Source organism: Nycticebus coucang, chromosome 18, assembly GCF_027406575.1.
Source record: "Nycticebus coucang isolate mNycCou1 chromosome 18, mNycCou1.pri, whole genome shotgun sequence".
Taxonomy (NCBI): Eukaryota; Metazoa; Chordata; class Mammalia; order Primates; family Lorisidae; genus Nycticebus; species Nycticebus coucang.
In genome coordinates, this window is record NC_069797.1 from 60918004 (window position 1) to 60936729 (window position 18726).

At 39.3% G+C, this 18726-nt stretch overlaps 1 protein-coding gene across 1 annotated transcript in view; it reads right to left on the minus strand.

The window, feature by feature from the left end:
• LOC128571135 (leucine-rich repeat-containing protein 37A2-like) overlaps positions 1-18726 on the minus strand; it is a 46957-nt gene that overhangs the window by 23819 nt on the left and 4412 nt on the right. Inside the window, exons 6-11 of the mRNA XM_053570773.1 lie at positions 16872-16912; positions 14800-15110; positions 8040-8111; positions 5152-5223; positions 1331-1402; positions 590-670 (exon numbers count right to left, since the gene is read on the minus strand). Coding sequence (XP_053426748.1) covers positions 590-670; positions 1331-1402; positions 5152-5223; positions 8040-8111; positions 14800-15110; positions 16872-16912 — 649 coding nt within the window. The remainder of the gene's footprint in view (positions 1-589; positions 671-1330; positions 1403-5151; positions 5224-8039; positions 8112-14799; positions 15111-16871; positions 16913-18726) is intronic.

Genomic DNA, 18726 nt, shown 5'->3' on the forward strand with positions numbered 1-18726 from the left:
CCACAGCACTCTACCAAGGGCAATAAAGTAAGACTCTGTCTCTACAAAAAAAAAAACAAAACAACAACAACTAAAAGAAACTGACTCTGAGAAAACATCCTTCCCCTTTTGCACCCTGGAGGACTTTGTGTTACGCTTCCTTCTTTGTGGCTATATGCTGTATACATTTCAGCAGTTAGAAACTCTGTACATGAGTAGGAATCAAAGTTATATTCAAACGTAGGATTTCAAGGACAATTCACATATCAAAGCAGCATTGTTAGGGCTCCCAAGACAATGCTAATTTTAGCATTACTTGCTTGACATCTTTTATCACCCATTCCAAAGATCATTTCTAGGGAAAGCAGAGCATGTCATATGGAAGTTACACAAGTCTCCTGGCCTCTTTGTACCTTAGTTTCCTCACCTGAAAAAAATGGATGGATCCTTTCTGTGAAATATAAATATAACTTTAAAAAAAAATTAAAAAAGAAAAATTGGATAGATCTTAAGATATGCTATTCAGAGTTCATAATGAGCTTATACCTAGTTAACTGATAACTGAATGCTTTTACACATAGTTTTTTATGTGTTCATCTATTTAACTTACACCTTGTGTAAAAATTGCATTCCATGCCACGCCTGAAACGTTCCGAAGCTCAGTTCAGTGATTAAATTGCAACCAAGATTTCTACAAAAAACAACAAGAAAAAGGAAAGACACAAGCTGATAAAGAAGAAGAAAAGATATTCTTTCAGAGCATTTATCATTTGGCAGTGATTCTAACTTATATATGACAAAACATGACCTCAGTACTTTCTCCGTACACGAAGGAAATTTCGCTGTAGAAGATATTGGCTTATGATTTACTTTCATATTTACTATACATGCAATGCGTAGATACAAAACAGTGAATGCTCAGCCAATACTTGTGTTAAGAGATCTTTATTTCTCTACGACAGAGTTTTGCAACTTCAGTGCTATTGATATATTAGCTATATAATTCTTTGGGGGATTTGTCCTGTACATTGTAGGTTAACAACATTTCTGGCTTCTGCCCACCAGGTGTCAGTAACATACCCACAGTTGTGACAACTGAAAATGTCTCCAGGCATTGCCAAATGTCATCTGGGTACAAAATCCCACTAGTTGAGACCATTGTTCTATTATGATCCCCTCTGATCTGTGTAATAATTCTCACACTAATCTTTGCTAGAGATTAAATGAATTTGCTATATAATTTTAGTAACTTTCTACTAGTAAAATTTTAATCATATTTCAAAATAAATAGCAGAGGGTTTATAAGTTTAATAAAAGTTCTAAATGTGATGAAGTTCTATTTGTAACTTACACATACTGCAGAAATGGTAGTGATTCAAAGGTACGTCTTTCAATAGATTGAATTTTATTGCAGGATAAATCTCTAGAAAAAGTAAAAGGAAGACATTGCCTTGATTAGATACCAAATTAGTAGGAACAAATAGTAGAGTTTAGAATGATAATAATGAATATGTAGCTTTTGTCTACATTCTAAACTTTTGGATTTGTATTTGAACTTTCCATAGCCCTCTAATCCTCCCTGTATTTCATGATTTTCACAAATAAAATATGCAACTATAGATCTTAATAGATTTTGGATGTAATCTTTCCCTGCAGCAGGAGACTAAACAACCTTTTGCAGCCTCATCAAATTCTAGATTAGAAGCTTAAGGTTTTTATTTTTCTATATAATTTCTAATATGAAAAGGAATAACCTCACATTTTACACCTTTCTGGTTTAATTCTGTTTTTCTAAGCTAGTTCAATAGAGATAAAGATATCCTTTCACATCCTTTGAAAGGAAGTTACTCTTCTAATTAATACATAACTTTGAACTAATTCAGAAATTATACCATATTAATAGAAATTTATTTTGGTTTTATATTGCCTTTATATTCCATGAAAGCAATTTCTTTGGTGGTACAGTGATGGGATGTACCAAAAAGCAACATGGAACTGGATTTTTATTTGAAAACACCCCTTAACTATAGTTGACTATTTCTCTTGACTCCAGTTTATCCCTTGCTCTTCGCCTGGCTGTTGTCACTCTGTTCTGACTGGTATCTCTTCCTTCTAAACCAGTGGTTTTCAACCTGTGGGTCGCGACCCACAGGAACTGTGTATTAAAGGGCCGCGGCATGAGGAAGGCTGAGAACCATTGTTCTAAACTATCCTGCACAGAGTTGACCAGATGAACTCTCCAGAAGTGATTCTCAAAGACCAGCATATAGGAATTTATGAAAGATGCAAATCCTTGGCCCTACTCTAAACTGACTGAATCAGTAGCTGTGGAGTTGTAGTCCAGAACCAAGGCCTAAAAAGACTTCCAAGTGCTTGTGGTGCAGACTTAAGATGGGCGTAAAGCATGGTGGTATAGCATGGTTCCCTGTGATGGCTTTTGCTTGGCATTCAAAGCCCTAGAAAGTCCGGCTCCAGTCTCCTACTCTCTCTCCTTGCACTCTACAGGTACTCAAAGCATTCCTCAAATACTTTGCTGTATTTTGCCTTTCTTCCATTTCCCTTTTCCAAGTTTAGACTATTTCCCCCCAAATCTGTCTAAGGATATCTGATGGCTTTCTGATAGATCCTGTTCTAGCAGCATTGCTCTAGGAACATCGTCTCTGATCCAAACTCAAGTCTTTCCTCCTTCTTCTGTGCTCCAGAAGCAGTTTGTCCCTCTTAGTGCCCATAGCTATTTCTTCTTTTCAATGTAGTTATTTTTGCTCCCGTTTCTTTTAAGTATAAACTCCTTGAAAGTAGGGATTAGGTCTTGCTCATCTGCAAGGCCGGCTATGTTTAAAATTAACACATGAGAATACAGTAGAACCTCTCTAAGCTGATCACTTACTGGACTATAACAAACCAGGCAACATACAGTGGTGGTCAGCATAGGGAGCGTCCACTGAGCACATGTGGCGCATGTCTGGTCTGTGAAAATGAGGTAAAATTATGGAGGTGGTCAACCATGGAGGTTCTACTGTATTTATAAAATGAGTGAAAAGCTGAGAACGAGTAGAAAAAGAAAAAGAACTATTTTAAAAGAAATGTAATTTTATTACTTTGTATCCCTCTTCTGGACTTTTGCAACCGGCCCTTTGTCATCCTCTTAGTGCTTGTGGTGTTATGGTTGATGCTTACATAAACCCCTGTGCTTCCCCTGTGAAATGTTAAGTTCTTAGAAGGGTAGGAATCCTGTCTTACTCATCTCCCCGACTCTAATATTAGGCAAAGTGGTTGGCATATTCTTTTTTGTTTTTTTAATTGGTTGGCATTTTTTAAATGAATGAGAATATATATCCTAACATGAAATGATTAGCTTACAAAGTATGCATATTTCATTGTGGAAGTAAGGAAGGGCCTACTCCATTGAGCAATTACGTCATTTACTTTTTTTCCCAAATTTGGCAGAGGTGCCTAAGAAGACCAGTACAAAAGTGGTCATGCCTTTAAGGCCTAGAAGGTTTGATCATTCAAAGGACTATTTTTAGTGTCATGTGAGACTCTTTGTACCTACTTCCCTTAAGACTTCTACATTTGAAAGAAGAATCTATTTGCTAAAGAGCAACATTAGTTAGCTTAATAAAGATTAATGATGTACACACTTCTTGACCACATTTCTTTGTCATGGGCAAAGGATAAAACTCAGACATTCATAGCAAGGGATATAGTATCTTCTTATCTTTAAAAAGATAGAAATAAATACTATGCAAGTATTCCCTCCTTGGCAATAAGGCAGGAGAAATTTTCATTTTGTAATTTGGGAAGAATTAGGAGCATTGGTAATATGCTTATTCAGTGTAAACATTTCTCGCTATACCATTTAACCATAATTTAAACAACTTTTTTTCTTTTTGAGGCAAAGTCTCATTCTGTTGCATCAGGCCAGAGTGCCATGGTGTCAGCCTAGCTCACAGCAACCTCAAACTCCTGAGCTTCAAGCTATCCTTTACCTCAGCCTCCCGAGTAGCTGGGACTATAAGCACCCACCATAATGTTTGGATAATTTTTATATTTTTTAGTAGATACAGGGTCTCACTCTCAATTAGGCTGCACTTGAACACATGAGCTCAAGGGATCCTCCTACCCTGGACTCCCAGAGTGCTAGGATTACAGGTATGAGCCACTGCACCTGTCCTTAAACAACTATTTTCAATAAGAGTATAGTAATTTCTGCTATAAAATCCTTACTGCCAGCCTATTCTCTTAAATATATTTAATAAATATATTTAATATATGATTGAATCAAATCATATCTATATGATTTTAATATAATATTCTTATATTAAATATTTAATATTCTTTAATATTTTATATTCTTAAATATATTTATTATTCTTTATAATTCATCTACTTAATAGTTAAATGTTAATTTAATTAAGATTAAATTATCAAAAAATTCTGGATTAATGGCATTCAAACTAGTGTACATGGTCTATATTTTACTTTCCTTTGAGCAACAACTTAAAGTTTAATTCTTCTCATGCTACTAAACCAACTTTTTCAAATCCTTTTTCTTTCTTTCTTTTTTTTTTTTTTTTGCATTTTTTTCACTGGGGCTGGGTTAGAACCCACCACTTCCGGCATCTCGGGCTGGCGCTCTACTCCTTTGAGCCACAGGCACCACCCAAATTTAGCCTTTTTCTGAAGGCTAAATAGTAGTATTTTAGGCTTTGTAGGTCACATATGGTCTCTGTTGCATATTCTTGTCTTTCTTTTTCTTTTATAGACCCTTTAAAAATGTAAAAACCATTCTTAACTTACAGGCTGTAAATAAAAACAGACTGTGGATTAGATTTGATCTATGGGTTGTAGACTAAATATAAATATAATCAGATGATATATAAAACTTATAAAACAAGGTTCAATGGGTGTCAATACTTGCTCAGATGTTATTACCACTTTTTCCTTATAAGCAAAGTTTTTTTCTATCTGTATCTTATCTACATGATTTTAAAAACTAAAAATGAACAGAGATGGGCTAGAGACGGGCTAAAACTCTACACGGATTTAGAGAACTGCAGAATTTTATTGCTGAAAGAAGTTTTAGAGATTATCTAATTTGAACCCCTTATTCACTTTACAGATAATATCACTAAAAGCTCATAAATAAATATGATTAACTAACTAACTTACAAATACTGGAGGGATAGCAGGCCTTCAAATGAATCTTTATGTAATTCAGTCAAATGATTTTCACTGAGAATTCTGAAAAAGGATAAGATTATTTGTTATTTCTTTTTTAAAATTTTATTATTGTTTCAGGTTAATTTGAGGGCACAAAGAAATAGGTTACAATGTTTGCATTAGTTAGGTAGAGTTCCTCTTATTAATTGTGTACTGCCCCCCAGAGGTGTGCCATACACTCAAACATTGGGCCCATTAAGTGGGAGCACCTCCATCCTCCTCCTTCCCCTCTCCCTGCTCTCTCACTCCCCCATCCCGGACCTTGAATTGATTTGAGTTTTTCTCTTATGTGGGAATGTATTAGATTATCTCCTGGCCTCATGTTAGTATTGAGTACATTGGATTCTTGCTTCTCCACTCTGTGATACTTTACTAAGAAGAATGTGTTTCAATTCCATCCAGATTAATACAAAAGATGTAACGTCCCCATCTTTTTTAATGGCTGAATAGTATTCCATGGTATACATATACCACAGTTTGGTATATCCATTCCTAGGTTGGTGGCATTTAGGTTGTTTCCACATTTTGCCAATTGTAAACTGAGCTGCGATAAACAACCTAGTACAAATGTCTTTATGATAGAATGATTTTTTTTTCTTCTGGATACATGCCTAATAGTGGGACTGAGGAATCAAATGGGAGATCTAATTTGAGTTCTTTCAGGATTCTCCATACTTCTTTCCAAAGAGGTAGAATTAGTTTGCAGTCCCACCAACAGTGTAAAGGAAAAGGTTATTTCTAAATAAAAATGCAAACTATTTGCCACATAGGACTAACTCCTATCTGTGGAGGAAACCTGGGTAATGGTGCCAATTGAATACACTAATTCTTATTTAGTTTCAAGATGGCAACATCTGCTTTGTTTTCAAACCTTTTTTCATATTTTCCTTTTTGTGTCCAAATCTCTACACACACACACTCCTACCCACTATTCCCACCAAATTGTATATTTAATGCCTACTCTCTAGATCACAAAATCCCTGTTAGTACCCAACTCTGGTTCTAACCAAGATCAGCAGAACTGTCATTTCCTCATCTCTTTCCCCCCATTGTTTTTTGTTGTTGTTGTTTTGAGACAGAGCCTCAAGCTGTCGCCCTGGGTAGAGTGCTGTGGCGTCACAGCTCACAGCAACCTCCAACTCCTGGGCTTAAGAGATTCTCTTGCCTCAGCCTCCCAAGTAGCTGGGACTACAGGTGCCCGCCACAACGCCTGGTTATTTTTTGGTTGTAGTTGTCATTGTTGTTTGGCAGGCCCAGGCTGGATTTGAACCTGCCAGCTCTGGTGTATGTAGCTGGCGCCTTAGCTGCTTGAGCTATAGGCACCGAGCCCCAAATGTTATTATTAAAGCCCCACATGGACCTATGTCAGGCTACAAGTGAAGCCAGTAGGCTTTTCCTCCCATTTAAAAAATGTTTTGTTTTGTTTTTTGAGAAATACAATGTGCATAAAATGCATATAACTTAAATGTTCAGTTTAAATAATTGTAAAGCAGGTACCCATGTAATATCATCATGTGAAGAATGAGTACCAGAACCATCCAGAAGCTCGTGTGGCCCTTTCCAATCACAACACTCTCTCTGACCTCAGCAGATAACCACTATCTTAACTTTTATAGTAATTTCCTTGTTTTCAAAATATAGTTTTACCTGTTATATGTCAGTCATATACAACATACTTTAGTTTTGCCTCTTCCTGAACTTTATATAAATGGAATCATATTACAAGGGGCCAAACTTTAATGGAAAATAAAATGACATCTCTATTTTCAAAAATGAAAACTCAGAGATCACCTATACAAGTTGAACTGATGACACACAAACTACTGTATTTTTCCAAAATAATTTATGTATCTAAATTGACTCCTTTAATAAGAAAATGATAAAAATAATTCAAAAGGAAAATGGATAAAGGACAGAAAACTCAGAAGAAACACAAATGTTCACCAACTTTTAACAAATAAAGGTATTTAAATTCAAGAGTAATCAGAAAAATTCAAATTCAGACAGGACCCTTTTTGTTCACCCATCATATCAGCAAAGAGTTGGAGAATACTCAGTGGTAAAATGCTGTCACATTCTGTTAAGTATTGTATAAGTTGGCACAACTTTTTTGAGGACAATTAAAATTTAATACCTACATTGTCTTCACATTAACCATTCCATTTCTGGGTATCTGTTCTACAGAAATATTTGCCCAAGTTTACAAAGAAGCAGCAATGCACCTAACAAGAAAACTGGACATAATCTAAACATCCATTCATAGGGGAATTATTAAATCATTCATGCCACATCCATAGTATGGAATCCATAATATGGAATGATGCAAGAGTTTAAATGAATAGGGTAACCCTCTAAGTGCTGTGAAAGAAAAATCTAACATGTATCATGAAGTGAAAGAATCAAGTTGTAAACAAAAAACATAAGGCCACACAACAAATTTATTTTGCTATATGTAAATATGTATGTAGGCAAATACTTGGGAAAAGGTCTGGAAGCATATATACCAAATTTAGGAGTAGTGGTTACCTCAGGGACCAGGCATCAGGGCACAAGGAGGGTTTCCATTATACCTGTTATTTTGTTTTTATATATTAAGAGTATAATTGTGTATTACTTACATAATAAAAAATACATTTAAATTGCCTGTTTCTTTTAAAGAGAGCCCACCAAATTTAATTTTAAAATAATCATAGAATTACAATCAACAGACATTGATTTGAGATATGGAGGAAGAAATACCTTTCCTTAAAAGTGTTGACCTCAAAATTCTGGACCAGGAAGGATCTTACAATGCAGCTAATTTTTTGTACTCATATTTAGAGAGAGAATATACTCACAGTTTCTCAGTCCAACGGTATGATTTCCATACATTCTCATCAATGTAAGAAATAGCATTTCCTTGGAAATTTCTGTGAAGAAACACAGGAGATATTCAAATACAGAAAATACTTCCAGTTTTCTAATTTCCAGAGCTATGAGCTTCCTAGTTTGCACAGTTAATCAAGAAATAATGTGGGGATTCCTGGAGATTCCAGCTGTCTCTGCAGCAGCCTCTGCCACCCTGTGATCTGCAGGTACCGGAGATTTGTAGGGAGGACACTGGGACATCCCGGAAGCTGGGAAATGCCCAGAGCTGTCTGAGCAGCTGTCTGCCTGTAGTAACTGGCGTCCCTCCCTCGTGGTGACAATGGAAAGGTCCTCAGGGAAGAAACCAAATGAGTGTTGACATTCAAGGACATGTCTGTTGAATTCTCTGTGGAAGAGTGGGCCTGCTTGGACCCTGCTCAGCAGCATTTGTATGGGGAAGTCATGTTAGAGACCTACAGAAACCTGTTCTTCCTGGGTCTTACTGTCTCTAAGCCAGAACTCATCACCTGTCTGGAGCAAAGCAAAGAACCCTGGAAGGCAAAGACACACCAGACACTAGTCAAGCACCCAGCTCTATATACTCATTATACTGAAGACCGTTTTCAAGAGTGGGGCACAAATATTTTATTTCCAGAGATGATCCTGACCAGATATCAAAGCTATAGCTCTGAGAATTTAAACTTAACAAAAAATTGGGAAAGTGTGTATAAGTGTGATGAGCAGAAAGTATGTTACAGTGGACTTCACCAATGTTTAACAGCTACCTATGGCAAAGTATTCCAATGTAGTAACTCTTTGAACACCTTCAGACAATTGTTAAATCTCAATGGACAAATAATGATATATACCTTAGAGAAAACTTTTAATTGTAAGAGCTATAGGAAAGCCTCTAACTTCTGCTCACATGTTACAGAACATAAGATCACTCATATTGGAACAGTCCAAATGCAAAGAAGGTAGCCAAGTTTTTCAGTCTTGCTCAAGATTCGATACGTGTCCAGAGAAACTGGACACATGTGAAAATGATGGCAAATGTCTTAGCCACAGTTCAAAATAGTGTAACCATGAGATTTTGATACTGGAGAAAAAACCTGCAACTATAAGGAATGTGACAAACTTACCAAGCAACACTCACACATTTCTGGACAAAAAAAGAATTGATTCTGCAGAGAAACCCTTCAAATGTGAAGAATGCGGCATAACCTTTAACCAGCACTGTCTCCTCTTTAGACATCAAAGAATTCATTCTGGAGATAAACCCTACAAATGTCAGGAATGTGGCAAAGCCTTTAACAAGTACTCAAACTTTCTGTACATCAAAGAATTCATTCTGAAGAGAAACCCTATGGATATGAAGAATGTGGCAAAGCCTTTAAACACCACTCATACCTTTCTAGACATCAAAGAATTCACTCTGGACAGAAACCCTACAAAGGTCAAGAATGTGGCAAAGTCTTTAACCAGCACTCTCTCCTCTTTAGACATCAAAGAATTCATTCTAGAGGGAAACCCTACAAATGTCAAGAGTGTGGCAAAGCCTTTAAACGGTACTCACACCTTTCTACACATCAAAGAATTCATTCTAGAGGGAAACCCTACAAATGTGGAGAATGTGGCAAAGCCTTTAACCACCACTCAGACCTTTCTACACATCAAAGAATTCATTCTGGAGAGAAACCCTACAAATATCAAGAATGTGGCAAAGCCTTTAACCAGCACTCACACCTTTCTGTACATTAAAGAATTCATTCTGGAGAGAAACCCTACAAATGTCAAGAGTGAGGCAAAGCCTTTAATATGTACTCACACCTTTCTGTACATTAAAGAATTCACTCTGGAGAGAAACCCTACAAATGTCAAGAATGTGGAAAATCCTTTAAGTACTACACAAGCTTTTCTAGACATCAAAGAATTCACTGGAGGGAAACCCTACAAATGTGAAGAGTGTGGCAAAGCCTTTACTGTGACTCAAACCTTTCTGTACATCAAAGAATTTACTTTGGACATAAAACTTACAAATTTAGAGAATGCACTAAAGCCTTTTTCCTTAGTTAAACTCATAGTGAACATAACAGAATTTCTTGTGGAGAGAAACTCCACAAATGTGAAGAAGGTGGCAAGGCATTTACACTGTACTCAACCCTTTCTGTACATCAAAGTAGTCATTCTCGAAAGAAACTACAGTGGTCAAAATGTGGCATAGACTTTCATTAGTTTGTGAACTTTTCTAGACATTTAAGAATTTATTCTGGAGAAAAACCTTTTAAATGTGGACAGTATGGCAAACTCTAACACAAATTCAATCCTCCCTGTACATAGAAGAAATCACACAGAAGAGAAACCCTCCATTTGAAGACTGTGGCAGTGCCTTGACCTGGTGTTCATAGCATGCTAAGCATAAAAGAATTCAAACTGGAGAGTAATCCTACAAATGTGAACAGTGTGGCAATGATCTTAACCAGAGCTCAAACCTTAACATACAAACATTCATATTGGAGAGAAATCTTCCAAATATCAATAATGTGGCAAAGGTTTTCAGTGGTCCTCAGTCTTATTAAACATAAGAGAAACCATAGGAGGGAAAATGGAAACAATGTGAAGACAATCCCAGTATGCACTGTTTTCTGTACATAATAAAATTCATGTTGAAGAGAAAGTCTAAAAAAAAGAAAGAACGTGGGGCCATGGGCACAAATGATAAAGCATCTCCTCAGAAGTTTAACTTCCTGTCTGTCCAATCTCTTGGAAGATAATACCAGTTATGAATGAATAAATGGATAAAATCACTTATGTGTCTAAATGATCATATATCAACTTTCGCTCTTCACAGACAATAGATTGTATATCTGGAAAACACCAGGGATTCTACTACAAAACTCTTAGAAGTGATCAAGGAGTACAGCAGCATCTCAGGTTACAAAATCAACATTCATAAATCTGTAGCCTTTATATATACCAACAATAAGTCAAGCTGAAAAAACAGTTAAGGACTCTATTCCATTCACAGTAGTGCCAAAGAAGATGAAATATTTGGGAGTTTATCTAACAAAGGATGTGAAAGATCTCTATAAAGAGAACTATGAAACTCTAAGAAAAGAAATAGCTGAAAATGTTAACAAATGGAAAAACATACCATGCTCATGGCTGGGAAGAATCAACATTGTTAAAATGTCCATACTACCCAAAGCAATATACAACTTTAATGCAATCCCTATTAAAGCTCCACTGTCATACTTTAAAGATTTTGAAAAAATAATACTTCATTTTATATGGAATCAGAAAAAGCCTTGAATAGCCAAGACATTACTCAGAAATAAAAACAAAGCAGGAGGAATCATGCTACCAGACCTCAGACCATACTATAAATTGATAGTGATCAAAACAGCATGGTACTGGCACAAAAGCAGAGAAGTCAATGTCTGGAACAGAATAAAGAACAAAGAGATGAATCCGGCTACTTACCGTTATTTGATCTTTGACAAGCCAATTAAAAACATTCAGTGGGGCAAAGATTCCCTATTTAACAAATGGTGCTGGGTGAACTGGCTGGCAAGCTGTAGAAGATTGAAACTGGACCCACACCTTTCACCATTAACTAAGATAGACTCTCACTGGATTAAAGATTTAAACGTAAGACATGAAACTATAAAAATACTAGAAGAGAGTGCAGGGAAAACCCTTGAAGAAATTGGTCTGGGCGAGTATTTTAAGAGGAGGACTCCCCGGGCAATTGAAGTAGCTTCAAAAATACACTACTGGGATCTGATCAAACTAAAAAGCTTCTGCACAGCCAAGAACACAGTAAGTAAAGCAAGCAGACAGCCCTCAGAATGGGAGAAGATATTTGCAGGTTATGTCTCCGACAAAGGTTTAACAACCAGAATCCACAGAGAACTCAAACGTATAAGCAAGAAAAGAATAAGTAATCCCATTGCAGGTTGGGCAAGGGACTTGAAGAGAAACTTCTCTGAAGACGACAGGTGCATGGCCTACAGACATATGAAAAAATGCTCATCATCTTTAATCATCAGAAAAATGCAAATCAAAACTACTTTGAGATATCATCTAACTCCAGTAAGATTAGCCCATATCACAAAATCCCAAGACCAGAGATGTTGGTGTGGATGTGGAGAAAAGGGAACACTTCTACACTGCTGGTGGGAATGCAAATTAATACATTCCTTTTAGAAAGATGTTTGGAGAACACTTAGAGATCTAAAAATAGATCTGCCATTCAATCCATTATATACCCAGAAGACCAAAAATCACATCATAACAAATTTTGTACCAGAGTGTTTGTTGTAGCCCACAGTATCTCAAGAATGGAGGAAAAAGTGTCCAATGTACTCAACCCTACTATGAAACTAATTTATGGCTTTCACATGAAAGCTATAACACAGTTATAACCTAAGAATAGGGGGAGGGGGAGAGGGAGGGCAAGGAGGGGAGAGGATGGGTAGAGGGAGGGTGATTGGTGGGATTACACCTGCGGTGCATCTTACAAGGGTACATGTGAAACTTAGTAAATGTGGAGTAAAAATGTCTTGACACAATAACTAAGAGAGTGCCAGGAAGGCTATGTTAACCAGTGTGATGAAAATGTGTCAAACGGTCTATAAAACCAGTGTATGGTGCCCCATGATCGCATTAATGTGCACAGCTATGATTTAATAATAAAAAAAGAAATTATCATATATCATATATATACACACATATACATATACACATATATACACACATGTACTTCCATGACTTTTTTTAAAAAAGTGTAAATATATCCATGAATGACATGTTTGAAAGCAAACTGTTAAATGCCTTACAATCAGTTTCAGCTCTGTGGATAACTTTAAATCTTTACCTTTAACACTGTTCCCCATTCCTTAGCAACAAATTTTTTTTTTGAGTAAGCAGTGTCTTACTATGTTGCCCTGGGTAGAGTGCCGTGGCATCACAGCTCACTGCAACCTCAAACTCTTGGGTTTAAGCGATTCTCTTGCCTTAGCCTCCTGTGTAGCTGCAACTACAGGCACCCATAACAACACCTGGCTATTTTTTGGTTGCAGTTGTCATTGTTGTTTAGCTGGCCCGGGCCAGAATTGAACCTGCCAGCCCGGGTGTATGTGGCCAGCGCCCTACTCACTGAGCTACAGGTGCCACCCCTCAGCAACAATTTTACCTATTTACTTTATAGGTGTATTTTTCCCATTTGGGGCAGGGGTAGAAATAAGACTGTCATCTGCCTAATGCACATTTCCGTTTAACCAGAAGCTTTCTGGTTGTTTAATGCTCAGAAATTAAAAAGGAATGTCCAAACTGATCTTCGCTCCCTCAAATTGGCTCTGACTGCTGGACTTGTTATATACCACCATCATTATCTTCATCATGCAGGACAGAAACCATGGAGTCACATTTGATTTCTCCCTTCCCTATACACATCCTCTCCCAACTCATTAGTTGGTCACTAAATCCTGTCCTTCCTTTGTAGTATCCCCAGGACCTTATTCCCACTTCTATCACAAGCACTCAGATTTAGTCCTTTCTCACTTTACTTCTAAATTTTGCTAGACAAGCTTTCCATTTGGTCTCCCTCAGTTAAGCTTTCCCCTCTACAGCACGCTATGTATGGATTCTAAAATAATCCTTTTGTCTTAATCATTTCTTTCTCTTGCTTAAAAACTTTCCATGGCTCTCCATTCCTTGTTGCATACAACTTTCAAACTCCTATATCTGATGTTCAAGGTTTTTCATAATCACGTTTTCCATTGCTTCCTAACCCAATTCTTCGAAGCAAGACTGGTCTTCTAAATCCCCATCCTTCCTGCAGCCATGCTGTTGCCTAGGCTTTACTCCCAATGTTTCTCTTTAACAGATTATAGATGTTTTTTAAGCCCCAGGCAAAGTTTCAGCTTTTCCAGGGAGCTTTCCCTGACCTCCACACCTCAATGATTATAGATTCTGGTGAATTACGGCATCTATGGTCTCTATATCTCTTTAGTACTTAATTATAAACCACCTCCCTTTTTATGCCTATTTCTTTTCTTCCTACCTATCATTTTCATATTCTAGAGACAATGTCATACTCTGCCCTGAGTTGGGCACAAAATGGTACAAAGATGAGGCCTGGACATAATTAAGGGACTGAATAATGATAATAATAGTTAACATTCATATATATGCTAGGCACTGATACACATGTAAGTATTACATGTACTCCCACCCCTAAATCTCACAACAATCCTATGAAATGGTAAGTATCACAATCCCCATGTTAAAGATGAGGAAATTGAGCCACAGAGTGGAATGACTTGTCCAAGGTCACAAAACTAATAAATGATAGACCTGGGTTGTTTCTTTTCTTTTTTTTTTTTTTGGCCATGGCTGAGCTTTGAACCTGCCACCTTCGGTATATGAGGCCAGCACCCTACTCCTTGAGCCACAGGTGCCACCCAGAAGAATATGCTTCTGTGAAGAGAGTGAAGCAAACACAGGAGAGTAGGGGGTAAGCAATGATATGATGGGACTAAAGAGAAATAAAGAAAAAAAGAGTAATCACAGGTAAAAGTTTGGAGAAGGGGCACAATAGTAAAAAGGAGAATGAGGATAAGGAAAATCTGACAAGTAAAAGGTAAAAGCAGAAAGTCAATCAATGAAGAAAGCCCACGAGTATCTCAAGGAAAAGGCTGCCATGTGAGGCAGGATGCAGAGAACGAATGAGGAAAAGTCACTTACAAGACGGTGAAGGTGCCATTATAGGCTTCAGGCCCCTGCACAGGCACTCGGCGGAGTCTCTTCTCCGGGCTGAGACCAACACACGACAGTGTCTCATCTCTGCAGGTACAGAGCTCACATATGCTGGTGTTCATGTCGGTGTTGATATTGGCAATCTCTTGTTCCGTGTTGTAATTTGACAACGAATTTTGAGTTACGGTAATGTCTGACTCGGATATTTGAATTGTAACTTCAGTCGGGATTGGAGGCTGAGTCTGAATCTGGTCTGGATGGGGAGCTGCCATCCTCTCCAGAGCCACAGGATGTTCAACCTCTGATGTAGTTGCTGAAGTTACAACAAATTCCAGGCTCAAAGGTAAAACTGTGATCGTGACACCAGGGGATGTTGTATGCTGGGCTTGATCCTGACCCGGTGTTGGAACTGTTATTTCATAATAGGCTGGAGCTGCTACATCCCTTGGTACCTCTAGAGGTTGAGTTGGGGTCTCTTGCATGGTTGGAGAAGGTTTAGCCTCTCTAGTTTGTTCTGAAGTCATGGTAAGTTCCTGGTCCAAAAGCTTAACTGTGACCTCAGCTGGGTTTGTCTGTCGAGTCTCCATCTGGTCTAGATGTGGAAGTGTCACGTCAAGATGCTTAAGTGTCACCTCAGGATGCGGAAGTGTGACTTCAGGATGTGGAAGTGTTGCTGCAACCTCAAGATGTGGAAGTGTCACCTCAGGATGCGGAAGTGTCACCTCAGGATGTGGAAGTGTCACCTCAGGATGCTCTGAAGAAGGAGCTGTGCTTGTTAGGACTGTAGAAGGTTCAGCCTCTGTAGTGGACACTGGAGTTATGGAAAGCCCCATAACTGTGGGCGATGTTGAATGCTGAGCTTCATCCTGACCTGGTGTTGAAAGTGTCACTTCTTGATATATTGGGGGTCGAATTACAACTTCCTTAGGTGGCTCTGGAGGCTGAGTTGGGGTCTCTGGCATGTTTGGAGGTTTAACCTCCATGGTGTGTTCCGGAGTTACATTAGATGCCTGGTCCAAAGGTTTAGCTGTGACCTCAGTCAGGTTTGGCTGCCAAGTCTGAATTTGGTCTGGATGTGGAAGTGTCACCTCAGGAACCTTTAAAGAAGGAGCAGTACTTATCTGAGATGTAGAGGGTTCAACCTCTGTAGTGGACACTGGTGTTATGAGAAGCCTCAGTTCCAAATTTTTACCTGTGGCACTGGGAGATGTTGAATGTTGAGCTTGATCCTGACCTTGGTTTGGAGGTGTCACCTCTTGATATATTGGTAGTTGTACTACAAGTTCCTTAGGTGGCTCTGGAGGCTGAGTTGGGGTCGTTTGCACAGTTGGAGAAGGTTCAACCTCTGTATTGGACCCTGGAGGTGAGGTTGGTTCCACAACATAAGATTGAACTGGACCTTCAGTCACTTTTGTATTCTGAACCTGAACCTGGTTGGGAAGTGGAAAGGTCACCTCAGGGAGCTTAGGAGGAGGTGGAGTCTCCTTCAGGGTTATAGGATGTTCAACTTCCACAGTGGGTTCTGTATTTATGGAAAATACTGGGCCTAAAGTCGGAAGTGTGATAATGGGTAATGCTGGAGGCTGAGCTTGATCCTGACTTTGTGTTGGAAGTGTCACCTCTATGTGCACTGGGGGTTGAGCTACAACTTCCTTAGGTGGCTCTGGAGGTTGAGATGTGGTTTCCTGCATGATTGGAGAAAGTTCAATGTCCGTAGTGGGTTCTGGAGTTATGGAAAACTCCAGGTCCTCAGGCTGAAGTGGATTTGGATTTTGAGCCTGAACCTGATTGGGATGTGCAAGTGTCACCTCAGGGAGCCTTGGAGGAACTGTAGTCATTGGAGCTGTAGAATATTCAGCCTCCACAGTGGGTTCTTGAGTTACAGTAATTCCCAGGTCCAAAGATTGAAAAGTTTCGCTGGGTGATGTTGGATACTGAGGTTGATCCTGACCTTGTGTTGGAACTGTCACCTCCTGATATATTACAGTTTGAACTACAATTTCCTTAGGTGGCTCTGGAGGTTGAGATGGGGTCTCTTGCATGAATGACGAATGTTCAACCTCTGTAGTGGGTTCTGGAGTTACAGTAAGACCCAGGTCCGCAGACTGAAGTGGGACACTGGGCAATGCTGGATAGTGACCTTGATCCTGACCTGGTGTTGGAACTGTCACCTCCTGATATATTACAGTTTGAGCTACAACAACTTCCTTAGGTGGCTCTGGAGGTTGAGGTGGGGTCTCTTGCATGAATGACGAATGCTCAACCTCCGTAGTAGGTTCTGGAGTTACAGTAAGTCCCAGGTCCCCAGATTGAAGTGGGACACTGGGCAATGCTAGATAGTGAGCTTGATCCTGACCTGGTGTTATAACTGTCACCTCCTGATATATTTGGGGTTGACCTACAATAACTTCCTTCGGTGGCTCTGGAGGTTGAGGTGGGGTCTCCTGTATGAATGAAGAACGTTCAACCTCTGTAGTAGGTTCTGGACTTACAGTAAGCCCTATGTCCGCAGACTGAAGTGGGACACTGGGCAATGCTGGATAGTGAGCTTGATCCTGAACTGGTGTTATAACTGTCACTTCCTGATATAACTGGGATTGACCTACAATTTCCTTAGGTAGCTCTTGAGGTTGAGGTGGGCTCTCCTGAATGATTGAAGAATGTTCAACCTCTGTAGTAGATTCAGGAGTTACAGTAAGTCCCATGTCTGCAGGTTGAAGTGGGACACTGGGCAGTGCTGGATAGTGAGCTTGATCCTGACCTGGTGTTATGACTGTCACCTCCTGATATAGTTGGGGTTGAGCCACAACTTCCTTAGGTAGCTCTGGGGGTTGAGGTGGTGTCTCCTGCATGAATGAAGAATGTTCAACCCCTGTAATGACTTCTGGAGTTACGGTAATCCCCAGGTCCAAAGGTTGAAGTGTGACCCTGGGCAATGCTGGATAGTGAGCTTGATCTAGACCTGGTGTTGGAATCATCTCATAATTCATTGGAGGTTGAGCTATAACCTCCTTAGGGAGCTCTAGAGGCTGAGCTGGAGACTCCTGCTCTGTTGGAAAAGGTCTGACCTCTTCAGTGGACTTCGGAGGGCGACCTAAGGCTTCCTGATGGCTCCCAGATGGTCCAATCTCCTTAAGGGGCTCTGGTGGCTCAGCTGGGGCCTCCTGTTGGACTGAAGAAAGTTCTAGCTCCTTAGGGGGATCTGGAGTCTGAGCCACAGCTTCTTGTTGAACTAGAGAAGATTCAAACACTTCGGGGGGATCTGGAGGTAGGAAAAGGGGATCAGACTGGGTTGGTAAAAATTCACCCTGTTCAGTGGGAACTGTAGGCAGAGTGGCATCTTCCCACTGGGTTGAGGAAGATTCGCCTTTAGAAGTGGGCTCTGTAGATACAGTAACCTCCAAATCCACATGTTTAACTGTGGTGGCAGGCAATGTTGAAAGACTTCTGAAAATTGTAGACAGATCTAGAGGTGAAAATACATCATCTGACAATGAATGTTCAGCCATTGTAAAGAATCCTGGAGGCTTAGGTGTGTGGAACAGTGAAGGTTCAACACTCACAGTAGGTTGTTGAGACAACAGTGATATTCCTTGCTGGCCTGAAGATGGTTCCTCAGCCTCAGGAAGCTCCTCAGGCTGAGTTGGGACTCCTTGATGGATTGGAGAATGTTCATCCTTTCCAGGGACATTTGGCTGCTGTTGGCCTTTCAAAGGTTCAAACTGCTGAGGGGGCAGTGGAGCCTCCGGTTGGGATGAAATGTCAACCTCATTAATGACTTCTGGAGTTGTGGTAACCATATGATCTGAAGGTTCAACCTCTTCAGAAGGTTCTAGAGACAGAGGTGGGGCCTCTTGCTGGGTTACAGAAGGTTCCTTATCACTGATTGGCACTGACGGCTGATCTGTAGCCTCT